General features: G+C 44.8%; 1 protein-coding gene across 1 annotated transcript; it reads right to left on the bottom strand.

The window, feature by feature from the left end:
- Positions 1–765: 765 nt before the first annotated feature.
- On the bottom strand, positions 766–19996 carry LOC135511914 (protein LSM12 homolog A-like). The gene is made up of 5 exons (XM_064933434.1): positions 19870–19996; positions 5600–5730; positions 4595–4704; positions 3797–3923; positions 766–1394 (listed from the first exon to the last, which is right to left on the bottom strand). The coding sequence occupies exons 1-5, from the start codon at positions 19994–19996 to the stop codon at positions 1311–1313; spliced, it is 579 nt and encodes a 192-aa protein (XP_064789506.1). The 3' UTR covers positions 766–1310.
- Positions 19997–20228: the final 232 nt, after the last annotated feature.

Genomic DNA, 20228 nt, shown 5'->3' with positions numbered 1-20228 from the left:
ACGGCCCCTGTCCAATCAGGTCTCTAGCAGTCCATGAATTAGTCTTCTCCATGACCAGCAGGTACCAAGTGGAACGTATTGACATTACCTGCAGATTCTCACTTCCTACTTAGCAGGTAACATCACTGACACTGAAATGACCTGTAATTTACAGTCCATTGGAATGGCAACTTAGCCTCCCTTCACCCATCTTGTTCTGTATCCTCTGTCCGGAGTTCTTTGAAGCAGCAAGCACAGCAGGGGCCAGCATTGGAGAAATAAGAATCCGTTTCGCATTTGAATTGAATGTCCAGGTAATGAGAAAATAACAATGGCTGTGTAGTCAAATTTTAGAAAATAGGACCGATTGAACAACTGACATGACACATATCTGTCCTTTAAAATGGCACCAATACCAGTATAATGTTTTAGTTAATGGGACACCGTGTAAATGGTCAGGTGTATGAAAGGTGGCGTGCCAGGTTTGACCATGCACATTGAATACAGTCATGATTAAACAGTAGCCTACTGGAGCCTTGTAAAACCAGACTGATCTCGCGAGAGCTCACATTCGGTTTCACTTCATGTGAAAAGAAACATGAGTGCAGTGGTCAGTTGTTTAATGAGGCCTACAGCACTATTGACTGACCATTCTTTTGCAGAGACAATGTTCCATAACACAATTCATTGTACAAATACCTAACAGGAAATCAATCATTTGCCATCTTGACTCTTTCAAAAAGTTTGCGTTCTTTGCCGCACAAAAAGCTATTGAAATTACTGTACTAGTTAGAATTTGTTACTTTTATTTTAGAAAATGTCTTTTAAAGTGTGGCATTTCAAGTCACGTTTTGTTTAAAATACAGAAAAACAGACACTTGTAGAACATGGATATAGCAACAAAAAAAGGAAACTGACAGAAAATAAAGGTAACAAGCCTTTGACTGGTCTATCTTTCTCTTTTTGAATAAATGAAATTTATGGAAAAGAAAGGAGAAAAGCCATTGGGGAGAAGAGGACGATGATGGATTGATGGGAGGGATGAGTGAGATGAAGTTAGTTTCCTTTAACTATATGGTTGATGTTTTAAATTATCTTTATAAAGTCTAATTTAAGATGAAGTCTTTTCCTCTTTTTGTGTGTCTTTTTGGTGAATGTTTTTTTGATCTTCTGGACCCAGTGCTCTTCAGAGCTGGATCTTCCTGGTCTCTGACAAGAAGGGCTAGGAATGCCAACCTCGTCCGGCAGTCGAGACAGACTGCCCGCCGTGCCGTCCACCAGCCCGCCGCAGTGTTGCATTCGCTGACTGGCCCGACCCACACTGCGCTGACTCAAGATGATAAAGTGGAGTTCTGTGTGTGCTGTGCTTGTGAACGTTGCTTCTGACTTTCCAAGTCTCTAAAATGTTTCTCAACCTGCAGAGGAAGGACAGGGGAAGACAACTTGAGATGTATAATCAATAACTTTTGTTATGGTAACAAATAGTAAGAAGATGTGCAAATGACATGTTAATTGTATAATTTTTACACAACAAAGGCAATGCATTGACAGAGCTAAGCGCAGTAGCAGTAATGGTGGACAGAGCTAAGCGCAGTAGCAGTAATGGTGGACAGACCTAACAGCAGTAATGGTGGACAGACCTAACAGCAGTAATGGTGGACAGACCTAACAGCAGTAATGGTGGACAGACCTAACAGCAGTAATGGTGGACAGACCTAACAGCAGTAATGGTGGACAGACCTAACAGCAGTAATGGTGGACAGACCTAACAGCATTAATGGTGGACAGACCTAACAGCATTAATGGTGGACAGACCTAACAGCAGTAATGGTGGACAGACCTAACAGCATTAATGGTGGACAGACCTAACAGCAGTAATGGTGGACAGACCTAACAGCATTAATGGTGGACAGACCTAACAGCAGTAATGGTGGACAGACCTAACAGCAAAAGCAGTAATGGTGGACAGACCTAACAGCAGTAGCAGTAATGGTGGACAGACCTAACAGCAAAAGCAGTAATGGTGGACAGACCTAACAGCAAAAGCAGTAATGGTGGACAGACCTAACAGCAGTAGCAGTAATGGTGGACAGACCTAACAGCAGTAGCAGTAATGGTGGACAGACCTAACAGCAGTAGCAGTAATGGTGGACAGACCTAACAGCAGTAGCAGTAATGGTGGACAGACCTAACAGCAGTAGCAGTAATGGTGGACAGACCTAACAGCAGTAGCAGTAATGGTGGACAGACCTAACAGCAGTAGCAGTAATGGTGGACAGACCTAACAGCAAAAGCAGTAATGGTGGACAGACCTAACAGCAAAAGCAGTAATGGTGGACAGACCTAACAGCAGTAGCAGTAATGGTGGACAGACCTAAGCGCAGTAGGTATAGTTGAAGTCAGAAGTTTCCATACACTTAGTAATTTAAACTCGTTTTTCAACCTCTTCACAAATTTCTTGTTAACAAACTATAGTTTTGGCAAGTCGGTTAGGACATCTACTTTGTTCATGACAAGTAATATTTCCAACAATTGTTTACAGACAGATTATTTCACTTATAATCCATTGTGTCACAATTCCAGTGGGTCAGAAGTTTACATACACTCAGGTGACTGCCTTTAAACAACTTGGAAAATGATATCATTCTGATAAGCTAATTGACCAAATTTGAGTCAATTGGAGGTGTACCTGTGGATGCATTTCAAGGCCTACCTTTCAACTCAGTGCCTCTTTGCTTGACATCATGGGAAAATCAAAAGAAATCAGCCAAGACCGTCACAAGTCTGGTTCATCCTTGGGACAATTGTAGAAGGCTTACCGAAACGTTTGACCAAAGTTACACAATTTAAAGGCAATGCTACCAAATACTAATTGAATGTATGTAAACTTCTGACCCACTGGCAATGCGATGAAATAAATAAAAGCTGAAATAAATAAATCATTCTCTCTACTATTATTCTGACATTTCACATTCTTAAAATAAAAGTGGTGATCTTAACTGACCTAAGACAGGGATTTTTTTACAAGGATTAAATGTCAGGAATTGTGAAAAACTTGAGTTTTAATGTATTTGGCTAATGTGTATGTAAACTTCAAAATTCAACTGTAGACAGACCGATGTCGGTGTAGTAGGTAGACAGACCGGTGTAGTAGGTAGACAGACCGGTGTCGGTGTAGTAGGTAGACAGACCGGTGTCGGTGTAGTAGGTAGACAGACCGGTGTCGGTGTAGTAGGTAGACAGACCGGTGTCGGTGTAGTAGGTAGACAGACCGGTGTCGGTGTAGTAGGTAGACAGACCGGTGTCGGTGTAGTAGGTAGACAGACCGGTGTCGGTGTAGTAGGTAGACAGACCGGTGTCGGTGTAGTAGGTAGACAGACCGGTGTCGGTGTAGTAGGTAGACAGACCGATGTCGGTGTAGTAGGTAGACAGACCGATGTCGGTGTAGTAGGTAGACAGACCGATGTCGGTGTAGTAGGTAGACAGACCGATGTCGGTGTAGTAGGTAGACAGACCGATGTCGGTGTAGTAGGTAGACAGACCGATGTCGGTGTAGTAGGTAGACAGACCGATGTCGGTGTAGTAGGTAGACAGACCGATGTCGGTGTAGTAGGTAGACAGACCGATGTCGGTGTAGTAGGTAGACAGACCGATGTCGGTGTAGTAGGTAGACAGACCGATGTCGGTGTAGTAGGTAGACAGACCGATGTCGGTGTAGTAGGTAGACAGACCGATGTCGGTGTAGTAGGTAGACAGACCGATGTCGGTGTAGTAGGTAGACAGACCGATGTCGGTGTAGTAGGAAAGCGATACTCACTATTTTGCGTACATGACTTAAAGCACTTCCCTCTTTGCCTTTGCAGTTGTCAGCCTGGTATGGCGGTGAGATTACAACGTCGTCCATTACCATGATGTTCTTCTCCTGCCATTTACAGTCTTTGATGCTGCAGAACATAGTACACATCAAATCATTTAACGGGTCAAACAGTCCTTGAGCTGAGGAGTCAGGTCTATTTAAACCACTAAAATGCGTTTTAATCTAATATTTTGAAATAAAGCATGAAATCTCAATTGAGTCATTTTTATTTATGAAGCTAAAATTTAATCTAATGATACATACTCTTATAAATGATCTAAGCCTATCATCTGTAAAGGTAGATAGGGATACAGACATGGGGGAGATGCTAAGTACTGTAAGGTGAATGCCTTTATCCAATTCTCCCAGAGAATCTTGCCGCCCGACGTGCTATCACAGTTTGTGTGCACAGCAGTTGATCATCAGTCGCACCGCGTTGGCCGTGTGTGGAAAAACTGAAAAAACTGTCGGAGCTGGGATTGTCGTTACCGCGTCGTATCAATTTAAACAAAGATTTCCAATGTTCGAATTTGTGTTGACCTAACGTGGGACGTATTCAAATCACCTGCCTCTAAACCTAGCCATTACAACTGGAAAGGATATTCAGTAGGCCCAGTGGCGGCCTGGGAATCCCAGTGGTGGCCTGGGATCCATTAAGAATCACCTGCTCGTGTCAGATATCATAACCAGTAGACAATGCTGCCCAACGACACTCTGCCCCTCTGAAATTAATATTATTGAATTGAAAAAGGCACTTACGTTTTGTGAATAGTCTGGAATAGATGCTGGCCCTCCACAGAAACCCCAGCACTGATTGCATATGCTTGGGATAGCTTGTCCTCCTTCTCTGACCGTGCTCGATTGGCAAGCTTGGAGAAAGATGGCAGGGGGGAGAAAGTTAGGAGGGAATTTGAAGGCAGTCAACCAACTTGAGCCGAGGTACAATCAAAACCTACGCTGAACAAAAATATAACCGCAAAGTGTTGGTCCCATGTTTCATGAGGTGAAATAAAAGATCCCACTACACAAATTTTGTGCACAAACTGCAATGTCGTTTTAGAGAATGTGTCAGTACGTCCAACAACACCAGCCCAGGACCTCCACATCCGGCTTTTTCACCTGCAGGATCATCTGAGACCAGCCACCCAGAGCTGATGAAACTGTGGACAACCGAAGGATTTCTGTACAAACTGTCTCAGGGAAGCTTACCTGCGCACTCGTCATCTTTGAAATTGTTGCATTTAAATTTTTGTTCAGTATATAAATGCATTTGAAGGGAATAGGCGTAAGACGCAACTTTCGCTTACAATTGAAAACACAATTCATAGTCTTGATCAGAAAAATGGGATGAAAAAGTTGACAAGGAAGATTTAACAATGACTGGCTCAGATGGGTGATTATTTGAGACAGGTGACAAATGGAACTCAAGTCATCTCATCGCAAGTAACCTAATACTGGGCCTGGCCTGTTCATAAGATGTACAAAAAAATGATTGTTTTCCATACAAATAGGCTAATCATAAGAACAAAGAATCCCGACCAAAGCCTAGGCTACAATAAGTCAAGCAGCATCTACAGTAGGGGTATTCAAATCTTACCTGCCGAGGTCAGGAATACTCCTGGTTCTGTTCTACCTGATAATTCATTTCACACACACGGTGACCCAGGTCTAAATCAGTCCCTGATTAGAGGAGACGAATGAAAAAAAGCAGTGGAACTGGCTGAATTTGAGGGACCTACAGTATCACAGCAGATGAGGGCTTACCTTGCTAACATTCAGTGATGCTAGAGGAGGCGTTTCAGTGCGGTCATTTATTATATCCACTTCAGAAACATAGTCTAAATTGATCAGGATGACGTCGTGGAGATTTGGCTTTCTGCTGGAGGGATCACATTCTGGGAGGAACTCCGGTCAAGGTAAACAAGCTGAGTAGTAGTACACAATGCGTAGTAGTAGAACTACTCAAATAAAATAAAAACTTGTCGTTCGGATCACGGTTTTGAGTCACAGATCGGATCATTTTTCAGATCAGAAAAAGCGGAGACAAATATAACTTTGCTTTCCATTTATTACTTAAAGTTTGTTTCTTTAAGTGTTCTTTTAAGGTTAAAATAAAATAAAATATTCAATACTCAATTGTTAAATTAAAGTGCAGTATGAGGCATCATACATTCTTCCTTTGAACAGTGAATGAAAAAATAGCCTGTGTCCACGTCATCAAAAAAAAAGTAAAGAAAGAAAGCAAAGTAGACCTGAGCTTAACTTCAAATGATTTTTCTAAAAGATGAGGATGTCTACATTGTCTGGGGAGAGGGTAGACCTCTTTGCAGTCACTATGTCCCCTGCCGTGGAGAACACCCTCTCGCTAGGAACTGAAGTGCCAGGCAGCATCTTGCCATCATGACAATGTGAGGGTACTTACACTCATTGATTTTCCACCATGCTAGTGGCTCACCATCCACTGGAATGTCGCTTGCTGCCTTGTAGGATGCAACCTATTTGATGGTGTTGCAAGTCTTGCCCGTGTCCTTGCTCGCGAAGGTCTCCACGAAAAGCTCCTTAATGGCTGAATTATGGCTTGACCCTGCAGAAAGAAAGTTTAATAGATCATGTCCTAACTAATTTTTTATTTTCATATAACTATAAATTCCGACAATAACATTTAATAAAATCCATTATTATTCCAAATAAAAAAATGGATGATTCTTAGAGCAATAGCATTGACTAAGATTAGACTGCAGTATATTTATTATTTAAGTAATTCACTTTTTTTTTTTTTTACCTCTTCAGTGACCACAATCCTAGTGGTGAGATCACGCCATGGCCTAGGTGAGACCGAGACTTGAACAGACCGGGACTTAAACCTTGGATCCAGTGCAGTAGATCTATGAAGGTAGTCCTGTACATTTGGTGGGGGGGGGGGGGGGGGGGTCTGGGGTTCAAGTCATCTCGAATGGCAGCCTTGACATCTCTGATGGTGCACTCTTCTTCACTTGGGGCCATGGATTGTAGAATCCTTGTTCTCAGAGGTTGGATCATGGACACAGATGGTGAAGTTTCAGTGCTCAATTTTGATATTTCCCTTTTCTTAACGATCTGGCACAATCTTCATGCTGAAGTGGGTGTGCGAGGGGATTTTGTAGCATGGCTCAAGCACTTTCACCAAATTTTTAAACCCTTTGTTTTCCACAACAGAGTATGACCTCATGTCTACAGTGATAAACATCCCAATAGATTGTGATGGCTTCAGCCCGGTATGATTCTGCAGCAAAGCGCTTAAATGCCGCGGTGAGAAGTTGTCTATTGGCTGCCGTCACTGACACACCAGGGTGATGACGCTTTGAACATGCATTTCCATGATCATACAGCTTTCTTGTGGCACAATAACTACACACCGTAATGGTGTTGTCCACCACCCTTCTTCTGTCATCATATTTGACAGGGAAGCCAAACTGCTCCCATACATGAGACTTAACTGAAGCGGGAGGAGTTTCCAGTTCTTCACCTCCTCTGCTAGCCATGGCTGTCACAGCTCTTTTCTTCTTCTTTGCTTTATGGAACGCAAGCGTCCAGGATTGATTCATTGGGATTCAACATTTTTTTATTTTACCTTTATTTAACTAGGCAAGTCAGTTAAGAACAAATTATTATTTTCAATGACGGCCTAGGAACAGCGGGTTAACTGCCTTGTTCAGGGGCAGAACGACCAAATTTTACCTTGTCAGGGATTAAATCTTGCAACTTTTCAGTTACAAGTCCAAAGCTCTAACCACGAGGCTACCTGCAGGCCCGTTCACATGAACAGTACACACAACTGCTTTGCCGAACCGTGGGGGGCAGGGGGGGTGATCCGTACGGATCACGGATCAACTACAGTCCGTTATAGTAGTAGCAGCACACAATGCACAGTAGTGGCAGTAGTAGCAGATGCATAGTAGTAGCAGCAGCACACAATGCACCCTATGCATAGCAGTAGCACCCTATGCATAGCAGTAGCACCCTATGCATAGCAGTAGCACACTATGCATAGCAGTAGCACACTATGCATAGCAGTAGCACACTATGCATAGCAGTAGCACACTATGCATAGCAGTAGCACACTATGCATAGCAGTAGCACACTATGCATAGTAGTAGCACACTATGCATAGTAGTAGCACACAATGCATAGTAGTAGCACACAATGCATAGAAGTAGCACACAATGCATAGTAGTAGCAGTAGTAGCAGTAGCACACAATGCATAGTAGTAGCAGTAACACACAATGCATAGTAGTGGCAGTAGTAGCAGTAGCACACAATGCATAGAAGCAGTAGCAGCATCACATAATGCATATTAGTAGCAGCAGCAGTATCACACGCCTGGGGCGGCAGGGTAGCCTAGTGGTTAGAGCGTTGGACTAGTAACCGGAAGGTTGCAAGTTCAAACCCCCGAGCTGACAAGGTACAAATCTGTCGTTCTGCCCCTGAACAGGCAGTTAACCCACTGTTCCCAGGCCGTCATTGAAAATAAGAATTTGTTCTTAACTGACTTGCCTGGTTAAATAAAGGTAAAAAATAAATAAACACAATGCATAGCAGCAGCAGTAACACACAATGCATAGTAGCACACAATGCATAGTAGTAGCAGTAGCACACAATGCATAGTAGCAGCAGTATCACACAATGCATAGTAGCAGCAGTATCACACAGTGCATAGCAGCAGCAGTAGCACACAGTGCATAGCAGCAGCAGTAACACACAGTGCATAGTAGCAGCAGTAACACACAGTGCATAGTTGCAGCAGTAGCACACAGTGCATAGTAGCAGCAGTAACACACAGTGCATAGTAGCAGTAGCACACAATGCATAGTAGCAGCAGTATCACACAATGCATAGCAGCAGCAGTAGCACACAATGCATAGTAGCAGCAGTATCACACAGTGCATAGCAGCAGCAGTAGCACACAGTGCATAGCAGCAGCAGTAACACACAGTGCATAGCAGCAGCACTAACACACAGTGCATAGTAGCAGCAGTAACACACAGTGCATAGTTGCAGCAGTAACACACAGTGCATAGTAGCAGTAGCACACAATGCATAGTAGCAGCAGTATCACACAATGCATAGCAGCAGCAGTAGCACACAATGCATAGTAGCAGCAGTAGCACACAATGCATAGTAGCAGCAGTAGCACACAATGCATAGTAGCAGCAGTAACACACAATGCATAGTAGCAGCAGTAACACACAATGCATAGTAGCAGCAGTAACACACAATGCATAGTAGCAGCAGTAACACACAATGCATAGTAGCAGCAGCAACACACAATGCATAGTAGCAGTAGCAACACACAATGCATAGTAGCAGTAGCAACACACAATGCATAGTAGCAGTAGCACACAATGCATAGTAGCAGTAGCACACAATGCATAGTAGTAGCACACAATGCATAGTTGCAGCAGTAGCACACAATGCATAGTAGCAGTAGTAGCACACAATGCAGGGTAGTAACAGCAGCAGTATCACACAATGCATATTAGTAGCAGCAGCAGTATCACACAATGCATAGTAACAGCAGCAGTATCCCACAATACATAGTAACAGCAGCAGTATCACACAATGCATAGCAGCAGCAGTATCACACAATGCATAGCAGCAGTATCACACAACGCATAGTAGTAACAGTAGCAGTATCACACAATGCATATTAGTAGAAGCATCACACAATGCATAGTAGCAGCAGAAGCATCACAATGCATAGTAGCAGCAGCAGTATCACACAAGGCATAGTAGTAACAGTAGCAGTATCACACAAGGCATAGTAGTAACAGTAGCAGTATCACACAATGCATATTAGTAGCAGTAGAAGCATCACACAATGCATAGTAGCAGCAGAAGCATCACAATGCATAGTAGCAGCAGCAGCATCACACAATGCATATTAGTAGCAGCAGCAGCAGCATCACACAATGCATATTAGTAGCAGTAGAAGCATCACACAATGCATAGTAGCAGCAGAAGCATCACAATGCATAGTAGCAGCAGAAGCATCACAATGCACAGTAGTAGCAGTAGCACACAATGCATAGTAGCAGCAGCAGCACACAATGCATAGTAGCACACAATGCATAGTAAGTAGCAGTATCACACAATGCATAGTAAGTAGCAGTATCACACAAGGCATAGTAGTAGCAGTATCACGCAATGCATATTAGTAGCAGCAGCAGTATCACAGAAGGCATAGTAGTAACAGCAGCAGTATCACACAATGCATAGTAGTAATAGCAGCAGTATCACACAATGCATAGTAGTAGCAGTAGCACATAATGCATAGTAGCACACAATGCATAGTAAGCAGCAGTAGCACACAATGCATAGTAGCAGCAGTAGCACACAATGCATAGTAGCAGCAGTAGCACACAATGCATAGTAGCAGCAGTAGCACACAATGCATAGTAGCAGCAGCAGCAGTATCACACAATGCATAGTAGTAGCAGCAGCAGTATCACACAATGCATAGTAGCAGCAGCAGGATCACACAATGCATAGTAGCAGCAGCAGGATCACACAATGCACAGTAGTAGCAGTAGCACATAATGCATAGTAGTAGCAGCAGCAGTATCACACAATGCATAGTAGTAGCAGCAGAAGTATCACACAATGCATAGTAGTAGCAGCAGAAGTATCACACAATGCATAGTAGCAGCAGCAGTATCACACAATGCATAGTAGTAGCAGTAACAGTAGAAAAGCATCCTAGCACATGGCTAGAGCATCAGACCTGTGGATAAATATGGAGGATTAATTTTGTCTATACCAAAACACCCCATTTTACCAACGGTCCAGACTGCATCTGTCATGCTGCATAATATTCCAGCCATTTGACTGAGCATTTGGCAGGCGTATTTCTCACGTGAGTGTCACGCCTATTCCTTCCAAATGCCTTAATTATTTTTTTGCTTGCACCTCATCTCATTGCTTGAGTGCCTTCTACTCCTCTACAGGTATTTGACTGAGCAAATATATCACCATTAGCAGGGTTAGAATGAGTCAATCATTATGAGGGTCTATTATCCCCATCAATCATCAATATTAGGGTCTATTCTCCCCATCAATATTAGGGTCAATTCACCCCATCAACATTAGGATCTATTCTCCACATGAAAAATGGAAAATCTCAGACACCTGTAGATCAACATAATAGAGTGGTAGACTGAGGAAGTCACATGGCACTCCACCAGCAGCTGTGGTTAGATAGAGACTGGGGAAGTCTTGCCAGGCACATGGCTCCCTGCCAGCAGCTGTGGTTAGAGACTGTGGAAGTCTTGGGGTAGGCAATAGCAGTACCTTCATAGTCAGCTGGAATGACAACCAAGGGAAATGCTGCCACCTATTGCAGCCACGGGAGAACATTCCCAGGTTATAGCATGGCAATGAATGACAGGAAGCATCCTAGAGAAAGTAGAGGGACATGAATGGGCTCCCGAGTGGCGGAGCAGTCTAAGGCACTGCATCTCAGCGTTAGAGGCGTCACTACAGCCTGGAATTGGACCAGGAACTGTATCACAACTGGCCTTGATTGGGAGTCCCATAGGGCGGTGCACAATTGGCCCCGGGTTTGGCCGGGGCAGCCAATCATTGTAAATAAGAATTTGTTCTATACGGACTTGCCTAGTTAAATCAAGTTTAAATAAAAACAAACATTTATGGAACAGAACATTACCAGGTTATGGCAATGCATGACAGAAAGCATCCTGGAGAAAGAAGAGGCATGAATGGAACAGAATAAATCTATGTAAGGCAAAAAATGTTATGCATAAGGCACTAAACGCAAAGGTGGTGTGTCCCTCCACAACAGTGTTAAACATCTAGGCCTATATACTGAAAATACACATTCACCTGGAGGTACATCTATCACCTCTGGGATAGCTTGTCAAAAACTACCAGGAAACCTGGTAAGATGGACATCCCACTTCAATCATGCCATCTGAACAAAACATGCATGTTATTCACGTTAGTCAAATGTGGCAGGGCCTGCAAACCATTACAGACTAGCAAAGGGAAGCACAGCCGAGGGCTGCACAGTGACACGAGCCTACCGGATTAGCTAAACTACTTCTATGCAAATAACACAGAAACATGCATGAGAGAACCAGCTGTACGGGAAGACTGTGTGATCACGCTCTCCGCAGCCAATGTGAGTAAGACCTTTAAACAGGTCAACAGTCACAAGGCCGCAGGGCCAGACAGATTACCAGGACGTGTACTGTGAGCATGCGCTAATCAACTAACAAGTACCTAAACTGATATTTTCAACCTCTCCCTGTCCGAGAGTGTAATACCAACATGTTTTAAGCAGACCACTATAGTCTCTGTGCCCAAGAACACTAAGGTAACCTGCCTAAATGTCTACCGACCCGAAGCACTCACGTCTGTAGCCATGAAGTGCTTTGAAAGGCTAGTCATGGCTCACATCAACACCATCATCCCAGAAACCCTAGACCCACTCCAATTTGCATACCACCCCAACAGATCCACAGATGATGCAGTCTCTAATTCACTCCACACTGCCCTTTCCCACCTGGACAAAAGGAACACACACCTATGTGAGAATGCTATACAGACTACAGCTCAGCATTCAACACCATAGCACCCTCAAAGCTGATCAATAAGCTAAGGACCCTGGGACTAAACACCTCCCTCTGCAACTGGATCCTGGACGTCCTGACAGGCCAACCCCAGGTGGTAAGGGTAGGTAACAACACATCCGCAACGCTGATCCTCAACACAGGGGCCCCTCAGGGGTGTGTGCTCAGCCCCCTCCTGTACTCCCTGTTCACTCATGACTGCACGGCCAGGCACGACTCCAAGACCATCATTAAATTTGCCGATGACACAACAACGAGACAGCCAACAGAGAGGAGGTCAGAGACCTGGCAGTGTGGTGCCGGGACAACAACCTCTCCCTGTGTTCAAGACAAAGGACATGATTGTGAACTACAGGAAAAAGAGGACCAAGCACACCCCCATTCTCATCGACGGGCTGCAGTGGAGAAGGTTGAGAAGTTCAAGTTCCTTGGTGTCCACATCACCAACAAACTAACTTTGTCCAAGCACACCGTGAAGCGGGCACGACAAAACCTACTCCCCCTCAGGAGATTGAAAAGATTTGGCATGGGTCCTCAGATCCTCAAACGGTTCTACAGCTGCACCATCGAGAGCATCCTGACTGGCATGGCAACTGCTCGGCCTCTGACCGCAAGGCACTGCAGAACAGCCCAGTACATAATTGGGGCCAAGCTATCTGCCATCCAGGATCTCTATGCCAGGCAGTGTCAGAGGAAGGCCCAAAAAGTGTCAAAGACTCCAGTCACCCTAGTCATAGACTGTTCTCTCTGCTAACACACGGTAAGCGGTACCGGAGGGTCAAGTCTAGGTCCAAGAGGCTTCTAAACAGCTTCTACCCCCAAGTCATAAGACTCCTGAACATCAAGTCATATGGCTCCCCACACTATTCACATTCCTTCCTCTCTCCCCCCAAGCCATAAGACTCCTGAACATTTACATTTAAGTCATTTAGCAGACTCTCCACACTATTCACATTCCTTCCCCCACCCAAGCCATAAGACTCCTGAACATCAAGTCATATGGCTACCCACACTATTCACATTCCCCCCCCAAGCCATAAGACTCCTGAACATCAAGTCATATGGCTCCCCACACTATTCACATTCCTCCACCCCCCCAAGCCAAAAGACTCCTGAACATCAAGTCATACGGCTCCCCACACTATTCACATTCCTTCCCCCCCCCCCAAGCCATAAGACTCCTGAACATCAAGTCATATGGCTCCCCACACTATTCACTTTCCTTCCTCCCCCCCCCAACGCCATAAGACTCCTGAACATCAAGTCATATGGCTCCCCACACTATTCACATTCCCCCCCCCAAGCCATAAGACTCCTGAACATCAAGTCATATGGCTACCCACACTATTCACATTCCTCCCCTCCCCCAAGCCATAAGACTCCTGAACATCAAGTCATATGGCTCCCCACACTATTCACATTCCTCCCCCAAGCCATAAGACTCCTGAACATCAAGTCATATGGCTACCCACACTATTCACATTCCTCCTCCCCCCCTCCCTCCCCCCCTCCCTCCCCCAAGCCATAAGACTCCTGAACATCAAGTCATACGGCTCCCCACACTATTCACATTCCTCCCCCCAAGCCATAAGACTCCTGAACAACAAGTCAAATGGCTCCCCACACTATTCACGTTCCCCCCCAAGCCATAAGACTCCTGAACATCAAGTCATATGGCTCCCCACACTATTCACATTCCCCCCAAGCCATAAGACTCCTAAACATCAACATCAAGTCATATGGCTCCCCACACTATTCACATTCCTTCCTCCCCCCCCCAAGCCATAAGACTCCTGAACATCAAGTCATATGGCTCCCCACACTATTCACATTCCCCCCCCCCCAAGCCATAAGACTCCTGAACATCAAGTCATATGGCTACCCACACTATTCACATTCCTCCCCCCCCAAGCCATAGGTAGGACTCCTGAACATCAAGTCATATGGCTCCCCACACTATTCACACCCCCCCCAAGCCATAAGACTGCTGAACATCAAGTCATATGGCTCCCCACACTATTCACATCCCCCCCCCCCAAGCCATAAGACTCCTGAACATCAAGTCATATGGCTCCCCACACTATTCACACCCCCCCCCCCAAGTCATAAGACTCCTGAACATCAACATCAAGTCATATGGCTCCGCACACTATTCACATTCCCCCAAGCCATAAGACTCCTGAACAACAAGTCATATGGCTCCCCACACTATTCACGTTCCCCCCAAGCCATAAGACTCCTGAACATCAAGTCATATGGCTCCCCACACTATTCACATTCCTCCCCCCCAAGCCATAAGACTCCTGAACAACAAGTCATATGGCTCCCCACACTATTCACGTTCCCCCCCAAGCCATAAGACTCCTGAACATCAAGTCATATGGCTCCCCACACTATTCACATTCCCCCCCCCCAAGCCATAAGACTCCTGAACATCAAGTCATATGGCTACCCACACTATTCACATTCCTTCCTCCCCCCCAAGCCATAAGACTCCTGAACATCAAGTCATATGGCTACCCACACTATTCACATTCCTCCCCCCCCATGCCATAGGTAGGACTCCTGAACATCAAGTCATATGGCTACCCACACTATTCACACCCCCCCCCCCCCCCAAGCCATAAGACTGCTGAACATCAAGTCATATGGCTACCCACACTATTCACATCCCCCTCCCCCCCAAGCCATAAGACTCCTGAACATCAAGTCATATGGCTCCCCACACTATTCACATTCCCCCCACAAGCCATAAGACTCCTGAACATCAAGTCATATGGCTCCCCACACTATTCACATTCCCCCCCAAGCCATAAGACTCCTGAACATCAAGTCATATGGCTACCCACACTATTCACATTCCTCCCCCCTCCCCCAAGCCATAAGACTCCTGAACATCAAGTCATATGGCTCCCCACACTATTCACATTCCTTCCCCCACCCAAGCCATAAGACTCCTGAACATCAAGTCATATGGCTACCCACACTATTCACATCCCCCCCAAGCCATAAGACTCCTGAACATCAAGTCATATGGCTCCCCACACTATTCACATTCCCCCCCAAGCCATAAGACTCCTGAACATCAAGTCATATGGCTCCCCACACTATTCACATCCCCCCCAAGCCATAAGACTCCTGAACATCAAGTCATATGGCTCCCCACACTATTCACACCCCCCCCCAAGTCATAAGACTCCTGAACATCAACATCAAGTCATATGGCTCCCCACGCTATTCACATTCCCCCCAAGCCATAAGACTCCTGAACAACAAGTCATATGGCTCCCCACACTATTCACGTCCCCCCCCAAGCCCCCCAAGCCATAGGACTCCTGAACAACAAGTCATATGGCTCCCCACACTATTCACGTTCCCCCCCCAAGCCATAAGACTCCTGAACATCAAGTCATATGGCTCCCCACACTATTCACATTCCCCCCCCCAAGCCATAAGACTCCTGAACAACAAGTCATATGGCTCCCCACACTATTCACGTTCCCCCCCCAAGCCATAAGACTCCTGAACATCAAGTCATATGTCTCCCCACACTATTCACATTCCCCCCCCCAAGCCATAAGACTCCTGAACATCAAGTCATATGGCTCCCCACACTATTCACATTCCCCCCCCCCAAGCCATAAGACTCCTGAACATCAAGTCATATGGCTCCCCACACTATTCACAATCCCCCCCCCCCAAGCCATAAGACTCCTGAACATCAAGTCATATGGCTACCCACACTATTCACACCCCCCCCAAGCCATAAGACTGCTGAACATCAAGTCATATGGCTACCCACACTATTCACATCCCCCTCAAGCCATAAGACTCCTGAACATCAAGTCATATGGCTACCCACACTATTCACATTCCTTCCTCCCCCCCCCAGGCCATAAGACTCCTGAACATCAAGTCATATGGCTACCCACACTATTGACATTCCTTCCTCCCCCCCCCCCCCCCCAGGCCATAAGGCTCCTGAACATCAAGTCATATGGCTCACCCACACTATTCACATTCCTCCACCCCCCAAGCCAAAAGACTCCTGAACATCAAGTCATATGGCTCCCCACACTATTCACATCCCCCCCCAAGCCATAAGACTCCTGAACATCAAGTAATTTGGCTACCCACACTATTCACATTCCTTCCCCCCCCCAAGCCATAAGACTCCTGAACATCAAGTCATATGGCTCCCCACACTATTCACATCCCCCCCCAAGCCATAAGACTCCTGAACATCAAGTCATATGGCTCCCCACACTATTCACATCCCCCCAAGCCATAAGACTCCTGAACATCAAGTCATATGGCTCCCCACACTATTCACATTCCTCCCCCCCCAAGCCATAAGACTCCTGAACATCAAGTCATATGGCTTCCCACACTATTCACATTCCTCCCCCCAAGCCATAAGACTCCTGAACATCAAGTCATATGGCTCCCCACACTATTCACATCCCCCCCCCCAAGCCATAAGACTCCTGAACATCAAGTCATATGGCTCCCCACACTATTCACATTCCTTCCTCCCCCCACCACCGCCACCACTCTGTTGTCATCTATGCATAGTCACTTTAATAACTCTACCTACATGTACATTCTACCTCAACTAACCAGTGCCCCCGCACATTGACTCTGTACCGGCACCCCCCCTGTATAGATTGATATTTTTATTGCTCCTCTTTAATTAGTTGTTACTTTTCTCTTATTCTTAACTGCACTGTTGGTTAGGGGCTCGTAAGTAAGCATTTCACTGTAAGATCTACACCTGTTGTATTTGGCGCATGCGACTAATAAAATGTGATTTATTCATCTACAGAACATCCAACTACAGTTATGGCTTTAACCACAGCACAGAAAGAATTGCAACTGTGGTTACATGTTTGCATGCTTTGTTTCTGGTGGGGTCTCTGTCTGCCACTGCCATTCAGTGACAATTTAATCTACAATTAAATTGAGAAGCCCTGCGAGTGCTAAACTACATCTTCAGTCTCAGTGGACTAGTATAACAAGAAGGAAAAAAATACAGTGGAATGGCAATAGCAGCATGCATGTGACAACCTAGCGCTGAAATTGTAGGCAGCATCCTGCCTTCTCCCTACAGTTCTCAGCCATTAGCTTCGGCCACGACTTATGTGAACTCCAATCCCGGAGATGTGTTTTAAAGCTGCAATATGTAGCTTTTTTGGCAGCCAGAACAAATTCACATAGAAATGTAAGTTAAAGATCTGTCACTCATTGAAAGCAAGTCTAAGAAGTGGTAGATCTGTTCTATGTGTTCCTTTTCTATGCAAGTTTTGTTCTTACGTCTATTACTTTTGGTTTGGAACACCAGCTTCAAATGGCTGAAAATACAAAATGTTGGTTATGGAAAATATTTTTCACAGCGGTTTAGATGGTACAACTCTACACTATACTTGCTTGTTTTGTCACCAACGGAAATTAGAGGCACTTCTACGATTTGCGCAACCAGGAAATGGTGGAACGATTTCTGCATAGTGCATCTTTAACGTTAAGAAACATCAATAATCATTGCTTGCGAAATGGCTTTCTAAACATATGGCCCTAGTCTTTCATCAGCGAGAAAGAATCCTTCAAATAAAGACACTTACTGTAGCAGTTACAGCTATGGAGCCCCCATCAGACTAAACTACACTTCTGTTACACTTCCCCAGTTACGCTTCGGCACAATCAAGGTGAGTATCAATTTAACCTGTATTATTCAAATGATTTCTCTCTGATATTAAATTTAAGGTCTTTATGTCCACCGGCTGCATCAAACTGTTCCAGCGGAAGTCATTCATTGTCAATGGCGCAGTGGGTTAGGGGTGCAGCACTAGGCAGTGGTGTTCTGTATACCAAATCAAATGGATTTATAAAGCTCTTTTCACATCAGCAGATGTCACGCAATGCTTATACAGAAACCCAGCACAAAACCCCAAACAATGTAGATGTAGATGTAGAACCACGGTGGCTAGAACCACGGTGGCTAGGAAAAACACCCCAGCAAGGCAGGAACATAGGAAGAAACCTAGAGAGTAACCAGTCTCTGAGGGGTGGCCTGTCCATATCTGGCTGTGCCTGCTGGAGATAAGAGTACATGGCATTAAGGCAAGATTGTTATTCAAGATGTTCATAGATGTTCAAACGTTCATATTTGACCAGCAGGGTCAAATAATAACCACAGTGGTTGTAGAGGGTGCAACAGGTCAGCACCGCATGAGCTCAATATTTTCTTCTCGTGTTGTTTTACCATGCATACAAACATAAATACACACTCCAACTACCAAGCTTTTAGCTAGTTGAAAAGAGAAGCACATGTGCCTCAAGTACGGAAAATGCGGGGTAGAAATACAAAACTGCACTGCAAGCTATGCATCTTAATGATCAGACCGACTGTTGATCTTAACAACCCCCACCCACTACTACAGGAGACGCTTTCATCCAACCACTTAAGTGTAATGTAATGGAACTGAGAGTCATGATCAAGGGCTAACAACCAGTCATTGGAGCACATGTATGGTGGTCCTATGCCCACCCTCAAAAGTGTGGATTGACGAGAGAAATCCATAGTTTTTTTGAGCTAGTTACTTGGGCCAAGGTTTATTGAAGAGCCATATAGTTGACCAATGAGATTCGCTTTTAGCTAACTAGCGTTACTGTACAGTGACAGAACCGGCATGTTTCATCATACTACCGTAGCTAGCTAACAAGCTAGGCTAGCTAACGATAACTAGGTATCCAAGGGTCATCCACTGACTTTGACAAGTCAATCATGCCGTGCTAGTTAATCGGATTGATAACTAAGACTGTCTTTATGCTTGATATTCTTAACAGCGTCAAATGGTAGCATAGCCAGCAAATTATAAGTTATCTAAACGCAAGCTAATGTTAGCTGCTAACTAACAGTAAATGAACGTCGCTAGTTAGCGTTGAGGGAATGAAATGAATTGTCATTTGCCTAACATTGCAATCAGTTAGGTGGCAATAAGAATGATAATATATCGCATGTCAAAACCATCTGCGCTGGTCAGTCAGTAAGCAAGACGGTCACGCTAGCCAATAACAATTACTGTATACTGTTAATGAAACTGCCATGATGCCATAATGGGATCTGCCAAATAGTGATCCTAGGACCAGCAATTCTACGTTGGCTCACAACACATGAAAGCAATAACTACACGATCAGAGCAAAACTCCAGCACTATTTGCAAAATGTAATACAAAAGTAATGAATTGTATCAAAATATTTAAAGTGGGACAAAGCTGGCTAAGCAATTCGGCTAGCTACAATTACGCCTGCGCGGATAACTATTTGACGTTTGTTGGTAACAGATAGGCCCTCACCGAAGGCAAACAGGCCAATGATTCAATGGCACCCTAAAATGGAGAAAGGATACTCAAAGTCAACATCTTGGACTGGTAGTCGAAGGCCACCACTTCCCCCTGCAGACGCTGGCCCAAGCAGGTAAGACAAGAGATATGGCTGCCGACGCTAAAATACTCCCCCGGTCCAGGAGCCGCCATCTTCTCCGCCAGGAACGCGGAGCTCCAGTATTACGTACATTTAGTACGTGAACTCGTCACTTGGACGACTCCGGGGCATGTCAAATTACCTACGTTGCATATGATGATTTTAATTAATTCCACAGTTCATACTCTAGCTAGCTGGCATTATAGTATTACATTTATATTTTTACAATTTTTTTTACCAAGGATATCATATTGTAGGATCCCTTGGATGAAAATATGTATATAA

This window comes from Oncorhynchus masou, chromosome 24 (assembly GCF_036934945.1).
Source record: "Oncorhynchus masou masou isolate Uvic2021 chromosome 24, UVic_Omas_1.1, whole genome shotgun sequence".
Lineage (NCBI taxonomy): Eukaryota > Metazoa > Chordata > Actinopteri > Salmoniformes > Salmonidae > Oncorhynchus > Oncorhynchus masou.
This window is presented reverse-complemented; position numbering and strand designations above follow the sequence as displayed.

Excerpts from the sequence above, each read along its gene's own strand:
- LOC135511914 (XM_064933434.1), bottom strand. The coding sequence starts at position 19,996 with ATGGCGGCTCCTGGACCGGGGGAGTATTTTAGCGTCGGCAGCCATATC. Across the intron at positions 5,731-19,869 it reads GTCCAAGATGTTGACTTTGA|AATGTGATCCCTCCAGCAGA; the intron begins GTATCCTTTCTC and ends AGTTCCTCCCAG. Across the intron at positions 4,705-5,599 it reads CATCACTGAATGTTAGCAAG|CTTGCCAATCGAGCACGGTC; the intron begins GTAAGCCCTCAT and ends TCTTTCTCCAAG.